The 24,337-nt window shown below is 34.3% G+C and overlaps 1 protein-coding gene across 2 annotated transcripts in view; it reads left to right on the top strand.

The window, feature by feature from the left end:
• LOC133171662 (ATP-dependent DNA helicase Q4-like) overlaps nt 1–24,133 on the top strand; it is a 153,570-nt gene extending 129,437 nt beyond the window's left edge. For both annotated transcript variants that reach the window (XM_061306452.1, XM_061306451.1), the window contains exons 19-21: nt 4,232–4,409; nt 17,073–17,220; nt 22,718–24,133. In XM_061306452.1, the coding sequence (XP_061162436.1) occupies nt 4,232–4,409; nt 17,073–17,220; nt 22,718–22,954 (563 nt within the window). In that variant the 3' untranslated portion in view covers nt 22,955–24,133. The remainder of the gene's footprint in view (nt 1–4,231; nt 4,410–17,072; nt 17,221–22,717) is intronic.
• Nucleotides 24,134–24,337: the final 204 nt, after the last annotated feature.

Here is a 24,337-nt window from a genome sequence, read left to right as displayed (position 1 = left end):
GATGCATCTTGGGTCCTCGGAGTAAGTCGACTGAAAAGTAGGTCATCGTGACCTACTTTTGAAAATTTATGGCTTTAATTAAATATTTCAGGCACTAATTGGCTTAGAATCATGGAAATTTTTCAGTTGATGCATCTTGGGTTCTCGGAGTAGGTGGACTGAAAAGTAGGTCACTGTGACCTACTTTTCAATTTATATGACTATAATTAAATATTTCAGATACTAATTAGCTTAGAATCATCAAACTTTGTCAGCTGATGCATCTTAGGTCTTTGGAGTAAGTCGACTGAAAACTTGGTCACCATGACCTACATGTACATTTGAAAAGTCATGGCTTTAATTAAATATTTCAGGTACTATTTGACTTAGAATCATCAAAATTTGTCAGTTGATATATCTTGGGTCCTCGGAGTAGGTCGACTGAAAAGTAGGTCACCGTGACCTACTTTTCAATTTTTATGACTATAATTAAATATTTTGAATACTAATTGGCTTAGAATCATCAAACTTTGTCAGTTGATGCATCTTGGGTCCGCAGAGTTAGTCGACTGATATGGAGGTCACTGTGACCTATTTTTGAAATTTTATGGCTTTATTTAAATATATCAGGTACTTATTGGCTTAGAATCATCAAACTTTGTTAGTTGATGCATCTTGGGTCCTCAGAGTATGTCATTTGAAAAGAAGGTCACTGTGACCTACTTTTGCAATTTTATGGTTATAATTGTAAAAAATATTTTAGGTATTAATTGGCTTAGAATCATCAAACTTAGTTGATGCATCTTGGGTCCTCAGGGAATGACAAGTGATAAGTAGGTCACCATGACCTACTCCCAGGTACTAATTAGCTTAGAATCATCCTGGGTTCTCAGGGTGTTTTATTTAAAATGTAGGTCATGATGACCTACCTTGGAATTTCAAGGCTATATCTAAATATACAGGATACTTAGAGGCTTCAAGTAGAAGTGATAGGTTGTACAGTTTATCAGAAGAGCAATTCAAGGCCCTTGGGCCTCTTGTATTTATATATGATATCTTCAAAAGATTATCAGATCAGATCAGAAACATCAACAAGAGGAATTTATTTCACAAGTGGGACAGGAATTTTATGGTTCATCTTGATAAAAAGGAGATGCATGAACTAATAATGTACTCACGGGTTGGCACTGGTGACCCAGTTAAAATTTTAGGAGCAAGTCCACTCTAGGGATGCACACTACCAGATTTGCTTCAGATGCTAGATCAGGCCCACATTTTGTGAGCAATTTTTGTATCAACTATGAACTTCCAATGTTTCTCCTTAATTATATAAGAAGTTGTAGATCAGACAAAAGTTTGATAATTTTTCTGCCAGTGGCCTTGAACTTGCTGGAATGACCTTGGGTCAACTCTTGACACACTCTTGGTCATAAAAAATCTTTGTACTAAGTAATGAGCTTATAATGTACATTAGCAATCAATGGGATCAATCAATTGATTCTCCATTACAAAGGTATAGTCTGGACAAGATTGCATAGACAGATAAAAGGTGATTCCTATATTTCCTACAAACTTTGTTTGGGATGGAGGTATAATGAGTGTTTTAAATCCACATCCATGGAAGCTCTGTCTTGGGAGAATTATAGTTTCTTTGATATAGTAGTGCTAAAACTCTTTTGATCACCTGATTAAAAGAAATCTAGATCATAAAGGTGGGTCAGATATTAGTAATGTCTCCTAAGCATTTCTGGTAAATGTACATCCCTAGATCCATTATCCATGCAAGTTTGGTCCAGGTAGGTTTTATAGTTACTTTGGAATGAACCTGCTCCAAAAACCTTAAATATTGTTGCTCATCTAGAAATGTAGATCAGATCCAGCCTAGTACTGAGCATCTTTAGATGTATCATCATTGCAGATTAGGTCATTGTAGGGCTTATAGTAACTTGGAATAGACTAGCTCCAAAAATTTAATATGGTCACTCATCTGGAAAACATAGGTCAGACCCAGCATCTGAAGCATGACTGGTAGTGTGCATTTCTAGATGCATCATCCTTGCAAGCTTATATAGTTACTCGGGAATGGACCTGCTCCATAAACATTAATCCAGCTTCAGCATGCATCCATAAAAACATCACCCATGCAAATAGCAATTGGTATCACAGAAGAAAATGAAGGTGTGTCGTGATCACCTTAAAGTGTGTCATGATCTGACCCAAGGACAATTGATCAATATCAAGATCACCCATAGAAAAATGTTTAATTCCTGTCCTGACCTTATATTGTAATGGAGAACATTAGAGGGTCATACGTACCTGTATATGATCTGAGGGTATTACTGACCATGACCCAAGGTCATTCCAGCATGTTTGAGGTCACTGGCAAAAAAGGGATTGTGTCCTGCCTCTAGCTCTCAAATGGAGGCTGATTGGAAGTTGATACTAGGTACAACCATGACCTTAGGTCATGACCTTAATTCAAGGTCATTCCAGCATGTTCAAAGTCGCTGGCAGAAAAAGTTTCTTTTTTTTCCCAGTCCACAACTTACTGAGCTTGCTCACAGTACCTCTAGGTTAGTGTGGGACTTTACCTTCACTTATATGTATAACATTTGTTAATGTGAGCTTTATAATCTTTGATTACATATGTTTTTATATTTTAGGAGTGCATGCTCAGCACAATTGAAAATAATTTTAAAAATGTCATGATTGAGATAAATTTCATATCCAGCTGCAGAACAATGAATTTTCTGTTGTTAACATACATGTACATTTTCTTTAGTTTTTAGCTCACCTGAGCCGAAGGCTCAAGTGAGCTTTTCTGATCACTTTTTGTCCGGCGTCCACCTGTCTGTCCATCTGTCTGTCTGTCTGTAAACTTTTAACATTTTCGACTTCTTCTCAAGAACCACTGGGCCAATTTCAACCAAACTTGCCACAAAGTATCCTTGGGTGAAGGGGATTCAAGTTTATTCAAATGAAGGGCCACACCCTCTTACAAGGGGAGATGATAAAGAATTAGAGAAAAATTAATAGCATCTTTTAAAAATCTTCTCAAGAACCACAGGGCCAGGAAAGATGAAACTCAGTTGGAAGCATCCTCAGGTAGTGTAGATTCAAGTTTGTTCAAATTATGACCCTGGGGGTAGGGCGGGGCCACAAGGGAGGATCAAAGTTTTACATAGAGATATATTGGAAAAATCTTTAAAAAATCTTCTCAGGAACAGCAAAGCCATGATTGGTCATATTTATATGGAAGGATCCTCAGGTAGTTTAGATTCAAATTTATTCAAATCATGCCCCCCAGGGATAGGGCAGGGCCACTATGGAGGATCAAAGTTTTACATAGAAATATATAGGAAAAAAGTTTTAAAATCTTCTTCTCAGGAATAGCAAAGCCCTGATTGATCATATTTATGTGGAAGCATCCTCAGGTAGTGTAGATTCTATTTTGTTCAGATCATGACCCCCGGGGGTAGGGCAGGGCCACAATGGAGGATCAAAGTCTTAAATAGAAATATATAGAAAATATCTACTTCTGAAGAACTGCAAAGCCATGATCAGTCATTTTGATATGGAAGCATCCTCAGGTAGTGTAGATTCAAGTTTGTTCAAATGATGACCCCTTGGGATAGGGTTGGGCCACAATAGGGGATTGAAAATTTTACATAGGAACATATAGGAAAATATCTTCTTCTCAAGAACTGGAAATCATGTTTAGTCATTTTGATATGAAAGCATCCTCAGGTAGTGTAAATTCAATTTTGTTCAAATGATGACCCCCGGGGGTAGGGTTGGGCCCAATGGGGGTCGAAAGTTTTGCATAAGAACATATAGAAAAAATATTTCTTGTCAAGAACAGAAAAGCTATGTTTAGTCATATTGATATGGAAGCATCCTCAGGCAGTGTAGATTCAAGTTTGTTCAAATATGACCCCTGGGATAGGGAGGAGCCACAATGGGGGATCAAATTTTTACAAAGGAATATATGGGGAAAATTTTTTTAAATCTTCTCAAGTACAACAAAGCCATTTGTTATATTGACATAGAAGCATCATCAGATAGTTTAAAATTCAAGCCCCCCACTCCCCTCCCCCAGTAATCTTTTCAACACTGAACTGATTTGTGCTTTTGCCTAGCCAATATGCTCAGGTGAGCGATGTGGCCCATGGGCCTCTTGTTATAGTTCTACTGGTCAGATCATTTTAAAATTAAAAGGGACAATATTTATAATGTCCTGTGTTTTCACTAGGTCCTCAAAGAACAGGAGTAATGGTGGAGTTTTCAGATTTAGCATTTCACTTCACTGCCCCTGGTGATCTGTCAGATGAAGAACTCGATGATGTGTTGGAGTTTCTTCATGAACGAATTCAGAAACAAGAGAAGTCAGAGATCCAGCAGCTTAACTACCTCAGTGATAGCTTAAGGAGGTGGGTGTTTATACATTGTATTTTATCAATGTATGGGACTTTGGGTAGAGCAGATAAAATAATCATTTGTAAATTGTCTTTTAATTAAATGATTTATATTTTTAAAAGTTAATTGACTTTCAAGAGTAGAAGTAACCGTACAATTTGAATCGATGAAACAGGAAATTGGAAGGTGGGAAAGAGGAAACGTAATAGATTTTTATTGGTATGCTGAGTTTTATTTGTGATGGTCACCAACAAATAGGCAATTTAGTTAACATCAATAATTGCTAAAGAGATACAAAAGCACCGAGAATAAAAAGATTGTGTAATTTGCTACAGAAACCTAACGTGAAATAAGGGTTCACCTATCAGTTGTAGACTGGTTGAATGCATAGACATTTTTATTTTACAAAAACCTGCATGGTTATCGCGTAAGTGTGTTAATATTTGCAAGTGTTTGCAAGGACAGAAAAAATCCCAAATTAGAAAGATAGTCATTGTGAACAAATCCATTGCTCATGCATCTTAAAAGATATATATATATATATATATATATATATATATTCAATTAAGGTTGATATTTTTCGTTTAAAACTTAAGTCTTTAAGATGAGTAAAAGTGGCATTTATATTGTTTATGTGCAATTAACTGTTAACCTCAACTTACAATATTGGTTTTAGAAGGAATATATATTATGACTATTGCCAGGGATATCATAAACTGCAAAAAAACTAGTCAGGTGAAGCAATAGAGAATAAATGTTTTTATACTTACATTGCAAGAAAAAGTTTCCCTTAGTTGTTCATTTGCTGCACATATGTCAGATCAACTTTCACTCTTGAAATTGCTTTCTGGTGAAATAGCTGTGTCTGTTCAATAAAACAAGATATCCTCTGTCATGCTGAATGAACAGAGCTTGGAGATGTGGGCATTTTTTCATTTGTCTACTAAATACATCACTCCATAGGCCTCTCTGTTCACAGTGTCCAAATTGATGGTTAAGCAGTAGGTGATGTCTGAATCACAGTCATTATTACAAAAATAAATTCTAAATACTGTGAAAACGTGCATTGACCATTCATTCTTATACTTTCAATTTACTTAATTTTATTCTCAAATTATGTGAAACTTTTTAAGACCTACAGTTAAGGGTCTGTGTCGATCAGAATGTACAGCTGTTATTACTCTCAGATGTCCACACTTACAAAAAAGTTTTTGGAAATTGTAAGGAAAGTGTATGTCATGCATATGTTTCCAGCATTATTGAACTAGGAGCTAAAGGGGATAGAACTTCCAATTACTTTTTACTCAGTTTTATTTAAAAGATATTACTTAATACATACATTGTGAAACAGATGGTCCGAGATTTAGTGTTGATAATGACCAAGGTCACATATTAATACTGTATGATTTATCTTGAAGTGTTGGATGTATGAACTTGGATTGAAACTTGTATATTGGATGTGAAGTAACTAATTCATTAAGCATCTGTCAAAAATGTCCTATATTCTAAGAAAAAGGAGTCAAAATATTTGGGTAAAGGAACAGAAATTTTTACTATCAAGATTCCCCCCTCCCCCCAAGGATCTCAGAGGGGGTCAAAATCTTCTATTTTAAAAAGTGTATACTTCACACATACTAGACAGCTGGCAGAAATAAATTATTACAGGAAAATAATGGTGAAAAGAACTTTGTACGATAGATGTAAATTAGGCCATCTTTGAAAAAAAGGTTTGTTTGCCCTCTCCCGACTGACTGACTAAAAACCAGTGATATATTTTATTCTGTACCGATATTTAGCAGAATTCTGGTTATTAAGTAATCCAAGAGTCCGATATTTATACAGGTGTTTTCCAATATTTCGGTACTTTCTTTTTGCACAGCAATCCTTTTCTGTTTCTGTCCATGTGAAAAATTCAAGTCGGTAAGTCTGTGTTTTGATCTAGTCTGCATCATCCAGATGTTTGCTTTTATCTCTAAGTAAGCCCTAACAAATATAAACTATAGTTTATTATAGTTAACTATTGTAAATCAAAGTGTCAAAGTTATCACTATAGTGAGTCAAAGTCTTCAAAGTGATTACTATTGTGTCGTAGTGATCACTATAGTAAATCAAAGTTTTCAAAATGATCACTATAGTGTCGTAGTTATCACTATAATAGTAAATCAAAGTTTTCACCATAGTAAATCAATGTTTTCATAGTGATGACAAGCCCTCAGGGAATAGTTCCTGTCGCGGGTTTGATAAAAGAGCTATCCCACTCACAGCCAGTGGATAAGTAGTATACTATAGTATTTTTAGGTCACCTGAGTTACTCAGGTGACCTATTGCTATCCGTTTTTGTCTGTCGGCATTTGTCATGCATTAACATTTAAACATTTTCAGTTTCTCCTCTGAAACTGCTAAACCAATTTCAACCAATTTTGGCATATAGCATCTATGGGTGAAGGGGAACAAAAATTTTGAATTTCATGGCCCCTGACCCCCTGGGGCCTGAGGGTTGGGGCTAAAACCACCAAAATTAATGCAATCTTTAAAAATCTTCTTCTTTACTCCTGGACATCAAGCAGTCAAACTGTTTGCATAATTGAACTAAGCATTGAGCCCTCTACCAGAATTTTGACATTCATGGCCCCAGGGTCAGGGGTTCTGGTGCTAGGGTGGGGCTCTAATGATAATATGGTGAAAATGCATCAATTCTTTAAAAATCTTCTCCTCTGCTCCTGGGTATTTAGCCGAGGAACTAAGTACATAGTTATGATGAGGAAAAGTGCCTCTTCCAAAATTGTGAATTTCATGGCCCCTGGGTCAGGGGTTCTGGTGTTATGGCGGGGTTCTAATGATTATACATGTATAGTGAAAATGAATAAATGCTTTGAAAATCGTTTCCTCTATCCCTGAGTACTAAGCAAACAAACTAAATGCATTAACATCAATGTAAATGTATTAAATATAATTATAAGTAAATGTGCCTTTGCTCCTGGGTATCTAGGAGGCAAAGAGTACACAAGCAAATGAGAACTATACTCCCCTTTGCTAGATGTTGTTAATCAAGAAATCCTTGTGTATAATTTAATTATTAAACAGGTTATTTGATTGAAAGGGAATACAAGAAAGAATGTTATATATATATAGAAACAAAATAAAAATGAATGTTTGGTTTAAATGAGCAAAGCATGCTCAAAGTCAGATTCTTGCCTGAAAAGCAATTTAAAAGATTGACATAATGATTATTTATATACAGGTAAACTTTGGTATCTCGACATCGAATATGTTGACAACTTGGGATATGTCGACTTCCTGTCGCGGTTCCGGCAGTATATACTATATAAATGATTTGCAAAAACTCTGATACGTCGACTCGGTAATGTCGACAACCCGGGTTATCTCGACGTATATTCACAGTCCCAAGAGCAAAATTTACCTGGTATATGTCGACATCGGCAATTTTCTGCTCTACTGAACCTAACTGTTTGTCAGATAGGGTCGCTCTTCACGCAGGGACGACTCCAGGTATCTCGACGTCGTCAAAATTTCACACCTTTCACACCCATGTTTTGACTGCACGCTGCTTAATTAATTCTATAGACTGTGTTTGCAGGTGAATCCAGAGCCCCTCGGCGTCTTTGAGAAGTTTATTGCTTAATGTTCAGCTTGGGTAATATCACTGCTAAATCAGCCGTAATTCATTCATCTGTAACAACACTACGTTAGTTTAGATACACAAATCTCTTTTAAAAATGAATTTTAATGTACATTCTTCCTGAAAGAAATAAGAAAAAAAAATAATCCGTATTTAAATTTTTTTCGGTATATCAGATGTCGACTTTATATGGTTCGAAGTTTATAGAGCGCATTTCGTATCCTGTTCTGACGAAAAGGAAAGTTACACGCAAATGCTGTAACTTTGTGAATTTAGAAGGATTTCGATAAAGAACACGTAAAATTATCAAGAATTTTAAAATAACTTCTTAGATTTTTAATAAAAATAGAGAGAATTCTGAAATATGTTGAGCTACAGTCTACATGTATATTGAAGTCTTTTGCTATGCAGTGAAATCTTGGACTTCGTCTCATCTCTGATATCTCGACACCTTGGATATCTCGACATTTTCCAATGGTCCCGTCGATGTCGAGATAACGAAGTTTACCTGTATTTAGCAAAAATTGTAATTGTACACAGTATTTTACACTGTTGCGATCTGTTTGACAGTAGATGAGTTATTGTCACTGGTATAGTCATGGTTGAAAAGAGACTGGATAAAGTTGTTTTATACTTTATCAAAGAGAACAAAGATTCACAGAGAGCCAGGTGACTTATTGTAATTCGTGACAAGTGGCAAATAGACATGTTGTATACCCTAGTCTGTGTGTACTGAATTGTAGCACTAGGCAAGTGACAAAAACATACTTGTATATATTGAATACCTTACACAATAGGCAAGTGTCGATTGTATTTGTATATTTTGCATTCATTATCATCCCTGTAAGACTTGGGAAAACCAAGTATGATCCCAAGGAGATCACTCTGGTCGAGCACGTTACAATAAGCAAGGGTATTTTTACCAGATTTTTGAAATTCTTGGGCAACATTGCTTCATCTATCAGTTAATTTTGTTTTATACTTCGATGGACCCTTTACAGTGTTGTATTATACTCAGGTGACTGTTAAAGCCCTTGGGCCTCTTGTTTTGTTAGGGAGGTAAACACAAACATAGGGATGATTCAGACTTCCTTACCATGGTGTGGCGGTTCATTTAACCAGATATAAAAGTTGTTGAACAAACTGTCACACTTCAATTTTTGTCACTCATTTAAATCAATTTTGGGGATTGCTAAAGATTTTGTCAGCCCCTTGACCCCAACCTATTTCAGATATTTTGGCCATTTCACAGAATCATCACTGAAAAACGGCCAGACTCAAAACTTTTCTTAATTAAACCTCCAGGAAACATTTATTTTTTTATTTATTCTTCATTCCTAAGTTTTCACATCCCATTTTTAACTTCATATTTGCAAATGTTTTTGAATAAAAAAAAAAAATTTCCCCTACCTACCTTCCCAAATTTTTTACACTGAATCAGGATAGGGCAAGCAAACATTTTTTTTGTAAAAGGTGGCCTTAAGTTCCTCTTCCTTTGGCAAAGGGAGGGGTCTTGATCCCAGGGCAGAGTTTGTAGTGAATGCATGGACTATTATTTTTAAAATGTGTGAAATAAAATGTATATGGAAATTCACAATTTCACTTGATTAATGAAGTACCAAATTTTTTTGACATATACTTGCCAGGAAATATTTATTTTGATAAATGATAAGACTTGATTTAAATTGTTATTAGTGGATGATAAATGTACCTTTACATACAAGTAGAAGGCTTGCCATATTCTGTTTTAGCTTGATTATATAGCTGCAGTTTATTGAACAAGTTGGTATATTGAATCTTCCTACTTTTTTGTGTTAGGAACAGATACAGTAATATATGTCAAAAGAGGCCTAAAGACTATTAATTTGTCCATTTTTATCTGATTCATCATACCTATGGCAGTTCAGTTTTTTTTTTTTTTGTACTGTTTATTTGACAGAGTTGTATTTCATCTTAATTGCTCCCTATTCAAATGGGTCCTCTTGTGACAAATTCAGAATAGGGAGCAATGAAGATATAATCAGTCTGCATTATTTCTAATCTTACCAATATGATAATTGTATCCTTAAAGAGAAGAATTCTCTTTAGTATATTCACCTGCTCAAAGTGTCCATTTTAAATCTCCCTTCTTGGTTATCAGATTTCATAAGCTAACTCTCCCTCAAAAGTGGATGTTTTTAAGTTCAAATATTGCATTGGTGAAATTTTTCTTTTACAGATATTGCATTATTGAAGTGTTTTTAAAACTTGAAATGTAAACAACAAGAAAGTACAAGATACTGTGATATCACTAATTTTCATGGGGGTTTAATTTTTCATTGTTTTCGAGGTACGAAGAGACCCACAAATTCATGTCCACCACGATATGCAAAATGTCATATACTATTTATACATACATTCCGGTTTTTGTTTCCCGATCATGAAAAGGAGCACACGGCGGGTGTCACCGGTCAGCAGGGGATGCTTACTTTTCCATGGCACCTGATCCCACCTCTAATTTCTGAGGTCCGTGTCTGCTCCGCTCCAAATCTGTATCGTTTCATTGGACTTTTGAGATTGAATACTGTTCGTTATCTTCATATTTCATACTTAACTACTGAAAAATTCTTCTTTCACGAAATCAAATCCCCACAAACCCATAGTTTTTTTCTCAAACCACGAAAATTTGACCCCACGAAAATATGTGATTTTACAGTATTAATTCACTGATTCTTAGGGAATAATCCTTCCATAAAAGAATTTATATTCAAAGTATTGTTAGATGTATTGTCTTAGATTGATTGTTGCAATTAACATCACTTGCAAGATTATTTTACATATATGAGGCATCACCGTATGCTTGTAAAGGGCTTTAAAGTTAGATCTTTACTCAGCACTTAGGGCTTTCAGCAGTGAGGGTTCTTCAGCCTGGCAATGCCTGGAGTCATGACATATCGGACCTCAGTTTTTTTAAAAGGTCTTATCTTCAAAAGACCAATTTTTAATCGAACCAATGACCTGACTTCAGATTGAGCTCTTTACCGATTGAGCTACAGTATTGTTGATGTCTTTCTAGATAATTATTTGTGGGGGGGTTCTGACACTGGCACATGAATTGCCACACAGTGAACATATTTTTCTGGCATCCAGTCCTTTCTCTGTTGTCTGTCTAGGTGGTCACTCTTTAACACAGATAGTCAAAACATCTTTGTGGAACTATAAAGAAATTTATCACGTAAGATGAAGCAAATATGCTGGAATTTCAATGTCAGGGACCATAATTATTAATATCAATGTCACACCAGTGGTACTGATGTATAGAGTACAGTTGTAATTGGATTCTATATGAAAATGAAAATTTAGAATATTTCTACACCATAAACAGTAAATTTTTAATCCTTTTCAAGAATGTATCGGGTATGCATGGTCAATAAGAAAAAAAAGATATACTTTTTAATATAAAATTTGAAATTTACAAATTCACACTTCCCTTCTTGGCTAGATTTTGTGTTTATCAAAATTGTATCGTTTACCAGACATTGTTATTAATTTTTTATATTAATTGCATCAAGATCCATACCATTTGATAATAATGTAGTGTCCAATATTTCAAGCATTTTAGTGTTGATTGCTTATTTTATTGAGTATTTGGTATCACAGAATGATTCCCATGCACAGATCAAATCACAAGACATTAATTTTTGATTGGGTTGTTGATCAGGAGCTTTAATATGAATTTTAGCAATATTATGAATTAAAAGGGAATAAATTTTATTTTGAGTGCATGGTGCTTCTCATGAGACTGCATGATAATAAACATAAATTCCTTGCATATATATTATTTAAGAATGTATGCATCACTTAATTCTTTTGTTTCTATTGAAAATTTTCAGTCTCTTATAAGAAAATTTTCCTAACTTGTGCATATAACCACAATAAAAACAATTTAACATAATCTTTTGTGTACTATATAATATTATCTGCAGTATCCTCTGGGTATAGCTAGGTCAAGTCTCAGAGGGAAAATGAATGGATCAAATATGAAAAAATAGATAATAATCATCCAACTACCTGAAGATACACTAGAGATGATCTAAGATTAAAGTCACTGGAGGTCACAAATCTTTATTAATTGAAAATCTCTTACAGAGAAAATTTCCGGGGATGGCAATAAAATGCAAAATTGCTTATCTTTTATTCACAACTCTCCATCAAAGATTTTTTGGGTCTGGTCGGTTTTGTAAATTTTCGGTTCCGTTTCAGGTTTTTTGGTACGCTTATTTACATTTACTTTAAACCTTAATTTTTCTGAATTAAACTTGAAAAATCTTTATTTGTTACATTAAATTCATCGTGAAAACAAGTCTTAACCATGTTTACATCTTGACATACTAGGTGTTTAGGACTACAAAATCGACTGTTAGTTACAACCTGAATACTTTTGCACATTTTGATAATTATCTAATCCTTTCCTGACAAGTGTTTTGTCGTGCATATGGAATGAAGTAGATTTCAGTTGACAGTTGTGATGTTTATTGATCACTGTTATCGTTTGATTTGGATGCCATTTTTTTTATAAAACAGATTCTAATATATAAATCAGACCCAAAACGAAATTTTAAAAAATGGAACGAACTGAACATCTTGGACTGCAGTTTTCGGTTATTTTTGGGAACCTTTATTGACAGCCTTAGTGGTTTTACCCCAGCATTGATATGGTTGTAGCATTTAGTTTTTAGCTCACCTCATTGAAGTCGAGATGAGCTTATGCTATACCGTCAGCGTTAGCATCAGTGTCCAGGTTAAAGTTTTAGGAACAAGTCCATTCCCAAGTAACTGTAAGCCCTACCTGGACCAAACTTGCATGGATGATGCATCTAGGGATGCACACTACCACACTTACTTTGGATGCTGGATTTGACCTAGATTTTCTTGATGAGTGACCAGCTTTATGTTTTTGGAGCAGGTCCATTCCCAAGTAACAATAAACCCTACCTGGACCAATCTTGCAATATTGGATGATGCAAATCTTGCATGGATGATGCATCTAGTGATGGACACTACCACACTTGCTTGGGATGCTGGATCTGACCTAGATTTTCCAGATGAATGACCAGCTTTAAGTTATTGGAGCAGGTCCATTCCCAAGTAACTATAGACCCTACCTGAACCAAACTTTCATGGATGATGCATCTAGGGATGGACACTACCACACTTGCTTCGGATGTTGGAACAGACCAAAAATTTTTTGATTAGTAAACAGGTTAAAAATTTTTTGAGCAGGTCCATTCCCAAGTAAATATAAGCCCTACCTTGACCAAACTTGCATTGATGATGTATCTAGGGATGGACACTACCACACTTGCTTTGGATGCTGGATCTGACCTAGATTTTCCACATAAGTGATTATGCTGCAAGTAAGGATTTTTGAGCAGGTCTATTCCCAAGTAACTATAAGCTCTTCCTGGACCAAAATTTCATGGATGATGCATCTAGGGATGTACACTAACCAACCTGCTTCAGATGCTGGATCTGACTTAGATTTTCCACATGGGTGAATTTTAGCCATATTTTAACCAAATTAGCATGGATGATGTATCTAGGGATGGACATTTCCAGACTTGCTTTGGATTATGAATCGGAGCTACATTTTCCAGATGAGTGACCAGGGTAATTTTTTTGGAGTACCTAATACTAGCTATATAATATTTTGGCCTGTTATGATTAAACTTGCATAGATGGTGCATCTAAGGATGAAAACTGCCAGACTTGCTTTGGATGTTGGAACTGACCAAAATTTTCTTAATTAGTAAACAGGTTAAAAGTTTTCTGAGCAGGTCTATTTCCAAGTAACTTTAAGTCCTACTTAAACCAAACTTGCATGGATATTGGTCTTGGGATGTACACTAACTAGAAAAAAAAATTAGATGTAACATTTGCCTTACTTATAGATAACATTCGTCGATGTTTGTACCCAATGTTGTGTTCAGCAGGTTGTTTTCATCTATCTTCATATACACAACTGTTGTATATATAGTATAAATAGTTATAAACTGTTTTATTATTTCTAATCTTGACTTTCCATTTGACTTTGACCTCACTTTTCCCAATTTTGCATTATGCATATTGTTTTCATCAGACTTCATATACTGATATACAGCTGAACTTCATTATCTTGAACATGGACATCTCAAATACTATGGATATGTCAAAGTGATTTGCAAGTCCCAAGCACTTTTTCTAATAAGTATTTTACCATCAATATCTCGAAACCTTTGGTATCTCAAAGTGTTTTCTCAGTCCCATTGAGTTTGAGATACCGAGGTTTAACAGCACTGTATATTGGTGAGAGCAAATTCATCTGTCTTAAAATTAAATATTTATTGTAGATATAGAGGATGACAATATAGATACAGTGTATATAGAAAAATTCAAAAGCTACAAACAACACAGTTTTGTACATTTAACACAGTGACTATTCTCTCTTAATTATTGTACCTATGTCATTTACTTTTAGTCCTTTGAAGACATATGCTTTAATTGCATTTTCAGTGAAATTAGGAAATGGTGTATGCCCAAATATTTCAACCAATTTTCAGTTATCAGCGATTTCTTCATATTTTTATGTAATTTAAAGGGGTTCGGACACAGATTTCAAGTTTATGTTTTACAAAGTAAAATATAACTATCCTTAGTATGGAAGAAAAATGGATAATTTGTTGTGTATTAATGAAAAATATTTAAAATCATAATCCGTAAAATTCAGAATAGAAATGTGAGAATTGCCAGTTCTGGTTCTGTGATACGTGAGCATGCAGAGTTAACAAACTGAACACACCCTGTAAAATGTAAACATTCACAATAACAGTGCTTGTACCCAGGTTTACAAACGCAGATGTTTGAGGTTATGATATAAAAGAATATCACTGAAATTTAAGAATTTTTATGTATTACTAAGTTCATTTTGTTAATTGAAGTTATTTTTTTTGATAAAAATGGAAATTTAAAATTGCATTGTACACAAAACAGCAATGCACCTGTGTCCTGGCCCCTTAGTGATACTTGACGTATCAACAGTAAAGCCACCTATTAAGACTAATGATATATATATATTACTTTGATTCCATGGTCTATTCCTTAGGTACTCTAATTGCAAATTAATTTATATAGTAATTTTTTTTTTTTTTAAAAAGCTGATGATTCAAAATAAGTATGCTTCAAAATGAAAACTAAAAAAAAAAAATGAATTTAGATTATACAATTGCAAATTACATGTATAGTAACAGGCTGTAATATTCTGACAGATTAATTGGTTAACCAGTAGCAAATGCTACCCCTATCTTGTTAATATTTTCTGAAAATGTCATTTCAGAGAAGGCAAATATGAGTTTATTGACCCAAAGTCACTTGGGCAAAGTCATTTAGAGGAAAAGAGGTGAAATAAATTATTTTATGCACAAGGAATGTTTTCATTTTATCATATATTAGCTACATTTTTTAAAAATAATTTGTTTTGGAGAAGAGCAGAATTTATACAGTTACGTGTACTAGATAATGACATACTCCCTTTTTGTGAACTTAAATCAGTACATATGTGTCATGAATTCATTTTTATTTTGTATTATTGTTTTTTTAATTCAGCCATGAAACAGTTTAAAATAGGGGGATTGGGAAGACAGCCTGATGTACACAGATATGTCACATTCATTTTTAAAAACCTGTCACAGACACTCTGGATTCTTACTATTCAGAATGAATTTGGGTTTTATAGTTCATCTAATGTTTGGTTCAGAACTTTAATTTTGATATGCCTTTCTTCTGACAGGTTGTATTATGATCTGGGATTTGTTGTCTGGTTGTCTATCCATCCATCTGTCTGTTTAATCAGTGAGGACCATCAAACCTTTGTCAGATGATGCATCATAGGGAAAGATGCATTAAAACCCCAAAATAGTCATGTAAATTCTATATAATTTTGGAATTTGAAGGATAAATTGCAGAATCATGTCTGCGCTATAGGTTGCAAACTGTGAGTCAAAGCACCACTAAACCTTGTTAATTTTTTTGGGAAAGATGTGTAGCATATTAATAGTAGGTCACTTTGACCCCTTTCAGGCATTTTATGGCTATCATATTCAGATCTTGTCCAGAGCATATCTTGCTCAAGGCAAGACCAAGATTCATCAAATTTAGTTGGTTGATGCATCTTGGGTGAGGGGAAATGGAGGGGGAGCTCCAAATGTAGGTCATAGCTTATTTTGAAATTTTATGTTCATCATATCTTGCAGACTGTTGGCCCTAGCAACATCAAACTTTTCATGGTCCCTGCCCCCAGGGGCCTGAGGGTGGGGGCAAAAACCATCCAAATTAATGCAATGTTCAAAAATCTTCCTGTTTACTCCTGGTCATCCAGCAGTCAAACTGTTGACACAGGATTCTCCATCATTTTCAAATTTTACTGTGTGCAAGACTTAAGTGAAGTGGTAATATTCTTGGTCATTTCATGACCAAATTCATGAAAAAAGGGTTGTATTATACTAAAGTGACTGTCAAGGCCCTTGGGACTTTTGTCTTTCTTATGACTTTTTCAATAAAAATGAATGAAAAGGTATTTTTGTCTCTTATGTTTTCCATTATAGAGAACTTTGAGTATGTTAGTTATTTGATTCCAATGTAGTTGCAAATTTTGAGAATGCAGAAATAGGTATACGTACATTATGTGGTTCCAGATTGGTGTATTATGTACCCTAGTGATGCACTTTATTAGCTTTCTTAGCTTACAGACCAGGAAGATTTTGCATTAGTCAATAAGGTGTCTGTCATTTATTAAAAGAACCTATACATCAGTTTAATGTTCCTTGCTGCCTCACTGACCTTATTGAGGAAGTTGTGTTACTATACAGAGAAAAAAAATCACTCCAAGAAAAGTTGTTTCAAGTTAAAGTACATTTTTTCCTCACAGACTATCTTTAGTTCAACCAGTAGAGCTACAGTCTCATCTGGTATTTTAACTTCTATTTTTTTAAAGTGATGATCAGTGAATTTTTTTTACTTTCAGTGTTTCGCATAAGAACTTCTGGATGTCTGCAGATGCCTTAGATGAAGGAAAAAATAGAAAACTGAAGGAAATAATTAATGACTACTTTGAAAGTCAAAGTTTGTTGAATCAGTACAAGCAGAGAGAAACAGAAGAAAAAGAACAAGAGGTAAATCTTTATTACCGTATAAGTTGAATTTTTAGCGAGACGCAAATTTAGCGATTTAGCCATAAAAATATGAATATAATTTTAGTGAGAAGTAATTTGAGCGATTTGATAATATACTGCAAGATAGCCATACTTCCTTAATGCTGGATGAATTATTAGTGATATGTAATTTCAGCAATCTCAACATATTCGCTAATGATGTCAAAATTGAATCCTCGCTAAAAATTCTGCTTATACAGTATTAGTATTTATTAGGTTTCCCCATAGATGTTACTATGTATATTACTTATATTGCTAGACTAGACCCACTCTAGACAATATAGTAAGAAAAATAGTAGGTACCTCTTGCAGAAAATAAATTTAATTTTAAAATTCAATTTCCTGACAAAGCCATATTAAATTGATGTGAGAGAAAGATCAGCCATTTTACCAATTGCAATGTTTGATCCTGGGATGGGAAACTTTTATTTTAATGATTAGATATCCTGTTGGTAACCTAGCTAGCTCGCTCAGATTTTAATTTTCTTCCTCAGGTGTCCAAAAACTAATATCAGAGCTACTATTTTTTAACATCAGCCTCAGTATGCTTCACTGTCTGACATTTTCTGGGATTCTATGCATATAAGGAGCAATATCATTTCCAGTTTAAAGCACATAATCTGTGAAGAGACATCTTATTTGATCTTAACTTAATTGACAGGGAAGCAATGATGTGTATTATAGAAAAAACAAATCTCAGGAGAACATATTTAGTGAAACAATTACATGTATAAAGGATTGTAATTGTAAGCAAGAAAGACTAAAAAGAATTGGGAGTTTAGGTTAAGACTAAACAATTTTTTTTGGGGGGGATGGAATGATTTAGAGGATCATGATATCAATCTCAATCAGGAAAGTAAAATGGTAGCAAAACCTCCAGAGATATAGTAATGTGTCTTCATGAAGCAGATTTTAAAAGCAGTGCAGACTTCATTCAGGGAATGGTTGAATTATATTTGATACATTGCCTTTGTGTGAGCACTAAATTAACCTTTCAAAAATATATTCTTTGTACTTGTCCCTTGGGAGACCCAAAGGCCTTTTCTGACATTTCGATCTGTCCACTGTTGTTATTTGAAAACTTGAACAGTATGAACTTAATCTTCAAAGCCACCAGACCAATGTCAGCTATCTCTGCACACAGCATTTGAAAGCCCATGCCTCCTTTGAAGGAACTTTAAGGTACAACCATAAAGTGAAAAGAGGTTTTAAGATTAATATCTTTTTTTTAAGAAATACTTAGCCCAAAACTACAAATCACACAGCCTAGTGTTATTTTTTTCTCCCACAGAATATAGTTTTAATTGATTATTTTTGGTAAGAATAACATAAAATAAGTACTTCAGAAATTTACGCTGTGTTTAATTCATCATGTAAACATTTAGCAAACATACTTGGTAAGTACATGGTTATGATGAGCAAGGGTGCCTCTTCCAAAATTGTGAATTTCTTAATTAGCCCCTGGGTCCAGGGCCTCTGGAGCTAGGACAGGGCTCTATTGATTATATAGTGAAAATACATTAAATCTTTGAAAATCTTCTCTGCTCCTGGGTAATTAAGAAGGAACAGGACCTTGAACTGAAAAAAATCTAGTCAATCAATTTTTCTACATTTTGTATATTACTAATTTAGTATGTCCTATATTTCGTAAAGCAGTGCTGTCATCAGATTTTTTGACATACTTAAGAGATATCATTGTGCAAATAAAGTTCCTTACAGTTTCCATGTGAAGTCCTCATGTTTATGGGTCCATTAATGAGTTTATAATATGAATTTTTCAGCAAAATATAAAATATGTATAAGGACGTGCATCTTTTCAAATATTTAAGAATATAGATTGAGTTTAAAGTTCTTAAAGTAATTTTTTTATTTCATACGTACTGTAAATGGATGAGATAAATTTGGCACTTTTCAAGATAGCTCAACAGTAAAAACTAGTTTGGGATAAATTCTGTCAATAATTCTTATATAGCTACAATTGAACTGAAGTTTTTCATTTAAATAATTAACTGCAGCAATATCAAAAGATGAAGCTTTTGTCAATATCACACAGGACTTCATTGATTAGGGCCCCGCTCTGCAGGCGCCCTATAGTGATCAGTCTGTCCGTCCGTCTGTCCATCTGAGATCTCTTGTCCGGAGCATATCTTCTCTCTCCTTGGCCCAATCTGGCTCATACTTCACCCACAGAGTGTCTTTGGGTAAAGGGTGTGCAGTGACCTTGAACCATGTTTCTAGGTCTAAGGTCAAGGTCATAGCAGAATTATATGAAAAATCCTTGTCCAGAGCATATCTTCTCTCCTCTTGGTCCAATGTGGCTCATACTTCACTCACAGAGTGCCACTGGTCAGTGGATGTGCAGTGACCTTGAACAAAGTTTCTAGGTCAAGGGTCAAGGTCAAAAATAGCCTCTCTGTTTAAATTCTTGTCCGGAGCATATGTTCTCTCTCCTTCGCCCAATCTGGCTCATACTTCACCCATAGAGTGTCTTTTGGTAAAGGGTGTGCAGTGACCTTGAACCATGTTTCTAGGTCTAAGGTCAAGGTCATAGCAGAATTATATGAAAAATCCTTGTCCGGAGCATATCTTCTCTCCTCTTGGTCCAGTGTGGCTCATACTTCACTCACAGAGTGCCACTGGTCAATGGATGTGCAGTGACCTTGAACGAAGTTTCTAGGTCAAGGTCAAAAATAGCCTCTCTGTTTAAAATCTTTGTTCAGTACATAATTTCTTTCTCTTAAGTCCAATCAGCCTCAAACATTACCAATTGACTTAGGGTACAGAACATTTGTGATTTTCCTTCCATATTTCGATAGAGGATATGCAACAATTTTCATAGAGGATATGCAACATTCGTGATTTTTGTGACTGTTTTTGATAGAGGGTATGGAGCACTCATGATTTTTGTGCCATTTTTTATTATAACAAGGATGACATAGAAGCCCTTTAGACTCAAACAACACATCGCTTAATAGTACACAAATGTTCCTCTTCAAAATAAACCCTTTTCAGCTGCCTTACATTTTCATGTTCGTAGCTGAAAGTGGGGCCCTTTGAGATGGCCACCATCTCAATGATATCTAGTTAAGTCTAAGCATGATAAAAACACTTCATGTTTACATTTTTCAAGTACGGGAAGAACAACACGAGAACTTGAGTAATCATGCCTTTTCCAAAATCATGAATTTTATGGCCCCTGGGTAAGGGGTTCTGGTGTTAGAGTGGGGCTGTGTTGAATCTACAGTAAACATGCATCATTCTTTGCTCCTTGGCATCTAGGAGGGAGAGTACAAAGTTGTAATAAGCAAGGGCATTTTTTACCAGATTTTCGAAATTCTTGACCACTTGGTCAAGTGTTCTGGTGCTTGGCAGGCCTCTATTAATTTGTAGTCTGCTGAGAGAAGTTAATCCCCTTTTCTATTCACCTACGATAACTAATCACTGTAAATTAATGTAATTGAAAGGTCAATTGAATAAGACAAGAATTTTTATAATATACCGGTGTGATACAAAAAGTACTTTCATAGTTTCCATTAGTTAGGGTTATAAATAATAGATAGATAAAGAAACAAAAATACCTAAGCTTAATTCATCCATCAGTTTATCTTGTTTCAAATTTTATACACATGTACTTCTATGGATATTTATGTCCCCCTTCGAAGAAGGGAGGGCATATTGCTTTGCTGCTGTCTGTCAGTCAGTCACCAACAGTTTCTGTTCATTTTCTTTGCAGAGGTTACACATACTGAAATGAAATTTGGTATACAGATTTATCATAAAAATATCTAGAGGAAATACTGTTTTGGGTACGATACAGCAATTTTTGACAGAGTTATGCCCCTTGGACTTAGGGGGGGGGGTAGTTTTTCACAAATATCTCTTGTTTACAGTATTGTAATATACTTAGTATAGGTTACCGTTTTAGCCCTTGGGCCTATTGTTCTATTCAAAGTTTGTCCAAATATAATCACTTGGTCTTGATTCATTGCTTTTAAGATCCTTATTGAATGTAAAGGAGAACTTTCAAAATATTATTATATTCCAGAACAGGAAAGCAACAATATTCAAATTCTCAGTGTTCAGTTAAAATCAAATTTGTCCAAGGTAACTACATGTAGTCTATCCATAGGAACTAAGATGTTGCCACTTTCACTCTGTTTAGGAATAATTATAAGCATTGAATGCTTATTTTTAGATATCTCGGTCCTATAACAGCACCTGGCCATGCTGACAAATTGAATACCCCACTTACACGATATGATAATTTGTCGGCACAGACAGGTGCTGTTAAAGGAATGAAGACATCCAAAACTAAACATTCAATGCTTATATTTACATTCTCTAATTTTCTTTCTTCATAATTGTTAATTTTTTTATCTTTTGTATTATGAATTTAGCACCTTTTAGAATTGGGGTGCTTAATAGACATAAGAGCCGTTGTGATGTGGAAAGTTAAATAACGCAAATGAATATTACGAGGAGAAAAAATGACAAATTCTTAACATACACTTGATATAATTTTACAGTTATTTAATAGGGTTATTGTTTTAATTAATTTGAGTCAAAACAATATGCAGTTTGGTGTTCCTAGAGTAAAAATGCATATAGTTCCAACTGTATATTCTACCGTTCAGTGACAGGGTTTCACATGTGTTATAGGGTATTGAATGCTGTAGATTTCCAATAGATTTCATAAAGAAAATTACACTGATTCTGAATGTTAATGTAATATTTCACATTAGCTGCATTGTCCTAATGATATGGATCCTCATGTGTTGAATATTTGAGTTTTGGGTCAAGGTAAGACCATGCACTGAAGCAGATTCAAGTTCAGTATAAGAATATAAAGTTTCTGTATGGAATGTTCCAGCTTATCCCCCCCCCCCTTTTTTTTAAAAAAAGGATACAAAGCTTTTTTAGATGTAAAACTGATCTCCAAGCATCATATTATACATGCTCTTGCTTGAAATTGGTAAAACTATTAGATAAAGCTTAATTAGGAGTTTTGCTTTCTATTTCTTTGTCAGAATTGAAAGACCAATATCGTTACTGGCCCAAGAAACTTATTTTTCAATATGGTATCTTTATGATTAAAGATCTGCCTGAAGAGACAAATTTAACTATCAAAAGCTTTCTAGAATATTTATTTGTATTCCACTAATGAAGCTTTATTAATCTATGAGGATTTATAATCTTGTGATTTTCTGATATGCCAGATGCTTCAGGTTAATATTGATAATTTTCCCATTTTTTGTCATTCTATAAGGAGATGAACTGGAACCCAGTTGACTGTTGTTTTCCAATGATTTTCTGATTTGCCAGATGCTTCAGGTTAACACTGATAATTCCCACTTTTTTAGTATTGTATAAGGAGATGACTTGGAACCCAGTTGACCCTCCGTATCTTTCATTTATTTTCCATCCAAAGCATAGAGTATACGTGATCCTTTTCTTTCAGCCCTCACCACAAGAGGTCTCTCAGGCAATTGTAGACATCAGACAGCTGATCTGTATCCATGGCCATGAACACAGATTTAACGGACGAGCCGTTGCACGCATTTTCCATGGCATCAGCAGTCCCTGCTTCCCTGCTCAGATCTGGGGACGTGCTCGACGATTCTGGAGAAGCAATATGAACTTAGATTTCAATTTCCTTGTCAAACTAGCTGTGCAAGAATTAATTAAACTTAAGTGAAGGAATCAGAAATATGTTCATGTAAACATCTTTTGATTATCTTTTTTTTATCTCAGTATATCATATGGTTTATTGAATTTTTTTTATATTTTTTGTCATATTTTACTGGGACAAAATTGGCATCTCATTTGGCATAGAGATATGCCAAGGTTAAAGATTAACATATGCATTGGTTAATTTATACATAATCCATTCTTTCAAAAACAAAACAAGGTAAACTAAGAAATTGGTATGGTTTTCCTCTGTTATGTTGATGCAGTCATCTTCAGATGAAAGTAAGGCAAAATTATATTGAATTACATTTTCTATTACTACCCATTTATCTTTTTAATACCCATGGACCAGTAAATGTATCTGCCTCAAAGTTAAAATGCTGGGTGTGTACTGACCATCTGTAATTGCTTCAGTTTTGATTCAGTAATGCAAGTTATATGCTGATGTGTTTGTATATTGTATAATAATGATGTTCAACTTTTCAAAGACCGGAAAAACATGTGCTTTAAAAAAATGTGATTTAATTTGTTTCCCTGCCTAATTGTCTGAGCTTTGTCAATTTAGACTATAGGCAGATAATAATGATTTTATTGCATGGATATTTCTTTTCGTGAAAGAAAATTATGCTCATAAAAATACTTCATGTACATTTTATTGTACAGTTTATGGTAGGTTTCTGACTGGAGTAGAACTGTATCACAAATGCTGGCAGTAAGATGTATATGCATGATTCTGAACATGCACAAAGGTTTTATATTTTGCTATGGCCAATATTGCTACAAGAATTTCATTATGCTTCTACAATGTTTTATTTGATTAAAAGTCCAAATTAATGTAACCTTGATGATCTTAAACTGATTTCAAACTTCGTTCGAATGAAGTATTAATTGTAAGGGGTTTTTTTTCAAATATTTTTAATTGGAATTCAAAAAAAGATGTTTTAAGCCATTTTTTTTTTTATTTTCTTCTGTGATTTGAAGTTCATACTGGTGGGCATGTAATTACGTCATGGATTTTTAGATGCAGAATTATTCCATTGGATTACTTTGGTTCATAAAATCAGTTTGAAAAAAAAATGTACCAGCATTCATATCTTTACATGATTGCATATTTTTGATAAAAGAGAGAGTACTTGAATGCCATCATTTAATGAAATGTCTCTATCAGACTTAATTTACATTTCGTTTCAGACTTTACATAATAATTTTTTTCCTCATTACATAGATTGTATGCAAATATGAGTTAAAAAATTTGAATTAAATATGTTTAGTGTAGAATTTAGCTTCTTTATCTTTTATCCTTGAGTTGACCTTGAAAATCATTACCAAGCTTTATGTCCTGTGATTAAACATCGTTTGAAAAAAAAATTCTTTATCCTATTTTAGAAGA

This window comes from Saccostrea echinata, unplaced genomic scaffold, assembly GCF_033153115.1.
Source record: "Saccostrea echinata isolate AGI-Se365-2 ecotype Australia unplaced genomic scaffold, CSIRO_AGI_Sech_v1 ptg000054l, whole genome shotgun sequence".
NCBI lineage: Eukaryota > Metazoa > Mollusca > Bivalvia > Ostreida > Ostreidae > Saccostrea > Saccostrea echinata.
Note: the sequence above shows the minus strand (reverse complement) of the source record. Positions and strands in the feature narration are given on the sequence as shown.